This window comes from Lygodium microphyllum, chromosome 13, assembly GCF_053477565.2.
Source record: "Lygodium microphyllum isolate KBCC chromosome 13, Lygodium_microphyllum_v1.1.10, whole genome shotgun sequence".
In the NCBI taxonomy this organism is placed as follows: domain Eukaryota; kingdom Viridiplantae; phylum Streptophyta; class Polypodiopsida; order Schizaeales; family Lygodiaceae; genus Lygodium; species Lygodium microphyllum.
Window position 1 is genome coordinate 107,191,985 of NC_141147.1, and position 4,082 is coordinate 107,196,066.

Here is a 4,082-nt window from a genome sequence, read left to right on the forward strand (position 1 = left end):
TTAAATGTATTCGTCTTTGAGAAATTTTGAGAAATGGTCATAAGGATTGGAGATATAGTTTAAACTTGATCCTATTAATATTAGTCTTTTATCTTCTATATATCAGTGAGTACCACATCCCCATACATAGCATTTTAGTGCATTCAACATTGTATTAGTCTAAGTCACCAAAGCTTTTGAAGTTTGAATTATGTTCTAATTTATATCAACCTCCAATGAACCCTCTAGCCACATGAAATGTACTTTTGAACCCCAATGTGAATTAGGGGAGAACACCAGTGCAAAGAGGTTGGAGAATCTTGGCACACTAGGCATCTAGTTTTACTTACCACATACACATTATATAGATACATGTATGTGTGTAAATATCTACACATGTATTTATACATATATAGACATAATGAGCCATTAAACTTAATAGCTCAAAAGGAAGAGGAGGCATTCAAAATCCTTCAACCACAACAAATAAATTTGACACGCATAGGTAGCACCATTCAATGTGTGTGTGTTGTGTAATTCCTTTGGAGGGAAATTCTCCATCTATCTAATAGCACTTCTTTTTTCTTGTTTTAGAGAGAGAGAGAGAGAGAGAGAGAGAGAGAGAGAGAGAGAGAGAGAGAGAGAGAGAGAGAGAGAGAGAGAGAGAGAGAGAGAGAGAGAGAGAGAGAGAGGTTTGACTATCTATATGTGAGCTTATAGAAGATTGATGGTTGAACTCTCTCCTTTTATAAGTTACTACCTCACTCAATTGCACAAACAAAATTCAATAAATCCTAATGATGTAAGGGAATGGCACAATAATGAAGAGAAATGCTCTCCTAATACATGCACTTTAATATTATTTAAGATGTTGATTACTTTAAACCAAAAGTTGATGGAACAAAACTTATCTTCTTGTTGACCTTTTCATGTCTTCATACATCGAGTCCTCCTTATCTATGCATGTTTTAATGGACTTTTTACAATTTAGATACTCCAACATGGAATGCCAAGCACTAAAATGTATAAAGGGTTTGTCCTTTTCTTAGAAATTTTAGCTAACACCTTTTGACATTATGCAAACATGCATATTAGGCCTAATGAGATTGATTCAATGAAAAGACTATAGTAAAAGTTTGAATAATAGCCCTTATCCCATGAAGGCATTGGTTATACACATAGAACTAAAAGCTAGTTTTTATGCTTCCATGTCAAAGAGTCAAGCCACTTGGTTTCCTAGAAAAATGACAAAAACCACATACATAGTTTACACTTTAAACTTCAAGTATGCCTCAATAATGGACTAATTTGAAGGCAAACTAGAGGGTATTTGTGTGCTAGAAAATATACACTTGACTTATCCCTCTCTTGAATAATGTAGTAGAAAGTTGCCTTTGAAATACTAACTTATATCTAGTAGCGACAATCCATGGAGCCTCTAGTGGTTAGTGATCATATGCAATATTCCTCAACCTAACAATATAGCCATCTCCTAGCACATTATTTATAAAGCATCTCAACAGTTATGACCAATTTTAAGGGAAATTAATTGCAAATATGTAGTGCATAAAATATAAGACTCTTGGCAATAGAGATAACCAAAATACAATAGTGAAAGAGGATTTATCTATTGGAAAAGTAGGCAATTTCATTTAGGGAGAGGGAATTGTAGAAGAATTGCAAGGAATAGGAGACTTGGAGCAAGAGAATGATGAAAACCTCATGCAATGCCTTCAACTTCATTGTCTTGGGCAATAAATGGCAATGGTTGATAACAAATCATGGAAACCTATATTGTCTTGACTTTTATAGTTTTGATCCCTTAAAGTATATGGATTGAATTTGCATGTTTCTTATGATGAATGCAATTTATTAGGTCATGATCTATATAGGGTCTAGAAGGGGGAAATTATCATTACCATATTAATGTTTCAGCCATTTGATTCCTTGGATAAAATGCTAATCATGGTAGGGGAGCTCTATGCCATCTTGCTAAATTGGAAGTTTGTCCAATGATTCTCAAACAATATCCTCCATACAACTAGATCCATGTGCATACCTTTTTGTTTGTCATGTGAACCGATTATATTAGAAAAGGAAATAATATGTATAGGCTTACATGAAGATTGAAAGGCTTAGAGAACCTCGTATCTAATTGAGCCTTGGATCCTTGTCGATCAGTGTGAGCATATGGTTAAGTTTTGTGCTGGGGTGATTGACTTGTCAAAGGGAAAAGAAGGGGATGCCACACCTAAACGTGATATAAAGGGGAACATGGGTAGTTCAATTTCATATGGAAAAAGCCAGCTGAAATTAATGATGGCAAGGTCTACTCTTATGCAAATAAGTTGAACACAACAAGTTCGTGGGATATGCAAAATAAGGAGAGAGAATTGAACGTAGGCTTTAATAAGAGAAGAAAACAACAAAGCGAGAACCAAAAGATGGAGAAGATACGTTATACAAAGCCGTCCAAACAGTATGCGCCTGCTCGTAGCTTGTCTGATGCGCTTGAGAGAGAGAGAGAGAGAGAGAGAGAGAGAGAGAGGGAGAGGCAGGCCTGCGGGGCGGCCTATAGTAGCTAGGCCTGCATGGATCCTTCTGTATGTCAGCCTTCCTGCACCTCAATTTGCAGTCGTCCCAATTCCATGGAAGATCCCAGCATGCAGCAACGCAGCAGCCCTCACGCACGGACCCTGGCCCTCTTCTTCCAAGAGGTAGGCACCATCAGGAGCGAGATGGAGAGGCTCAGGGATCTCCTCGCCAGGCTCAAAGACCACCCTGACCCCCCCGCCGCCGCCCTTGCCCCCGCCCTCGACAAGGCTCGCTCCATCGCCGTTCGCATGGACGCCCTCGAGTCCTCAAACCAGGCCAGCCGCCGCACCCCCGGCTGCGAGCTGGGCACCGCCACCGACCGTGCCAGGGTTTCCATCACTGACGGCTTGTCCAAGACCTTGAAAGAAGCCATGGAAGCCGAGGTGCAGGCGGTGAGGCTGCATGTGGAGGCGGATTACAGGGAGCGGCTGCGGAGGGGGTATGTCGCTGTGGTGGGGGAGGAAGCAGGGGAGGAGGTGGAGGTGGCGGCTGCGGATGCGGATGGGGGCGCAGCCAAGGCGGTGGTGCAGAAGGCGAGGCTGCGGGTGGCGGGGCGAGAGGAGGGGGGCAATCTCATGATCAGTGAAGAGAAGAGGAAGGAGATTGAAGCTTTTGGGATGGAAATGGAGGGGTATGGTGCTAGGGTGAAGGTGATCAGGAAGGGGTTGGAAGACCTGCAGGGCTTCTTTGTTAGGGATGTGGCTGTGTATGTTAATGCTGCTGCTGATGAGCCCTTGGTCAGCCCCCCTCCTCTTGCTGCCATGATCAACACCTGCTCTCCTGATGCCCCCAAGAGCCAGCTTCCCCTTATAGACTCCAAATGGCCCTTGAAGTGTTTTAGGCTTCCTAAATGCACCTTCATCATCCTTGGCATCCTTATCCTCCTCATCCTCATCCTTGTCATCCTACTAGTACTCCTCATTCCCAAGGCCTAGAGAATCATACACTTATCAATACTCATACATGTCTTGCAGTGGGAATGTTTTGTACATTTTGCAATCCAATTGGGTATGGATGTCTGCAATGCAAAGTGTCCCTTGCATCGATCCGCATTGATCTTGCGAAGTACGGCAGCACCGCAGCATTCCATTGGATGTTCTGCAGAGGTACTCTGGCAGAAGTATTGCCTTGTTGCTTGCCCTTGCCAATCCATTCCCTCGACTGCCTGGCATTCATATTGGAGAGCCCAATTTCATGCAAGTTTGTTTATAATTCATCATCACTGAGAAAAGTGAATACCATGCACAAGTAGAGAATGAGATCCTATCCTCATTCCATCGTCCATTGTTCTGTCCTCTATCGCTGGATTCCTTCAGGTTCCTTTTATCAATGACATGGTTTGTTATGATCTTGCAGTGCCTTACATCTAAGATCATCCTAAAATAAACAGACGCTGTAGTTTTAGTGTATACCTCCTTTTCAAGGTACAAATCAACATTGATGTTCGATTAGTTAATACTTTTATTTAGAAGATACATACCCCATTCTAGCGAATAATCCCATTTCAA

At 42.0% G+C, this 4,082-nt stretch overlaps 1 protein-coding gene across 1 annotated transcript; it reads left to right on the forward strand.

Moving 5' to 3' along the window:
* The first annotated feature begins 2,627 nt into the window (after positions 1-2,627).
* LOC148027015 (syntaxin-121-like) lies at positions 2,628-3,509 on the forward strand. Its single transcript, XM_087690370.1, has one exon. It carries the CDS (start codon positions 2,628-2,630, stop codon positions 3,507-3,509), a length of 882 nt encoding a protein of 293 aa, XP_087546496.1.
* The last annotated feature ends 573 nt before the right edge of the window (positions 3,510-4,082 follow it).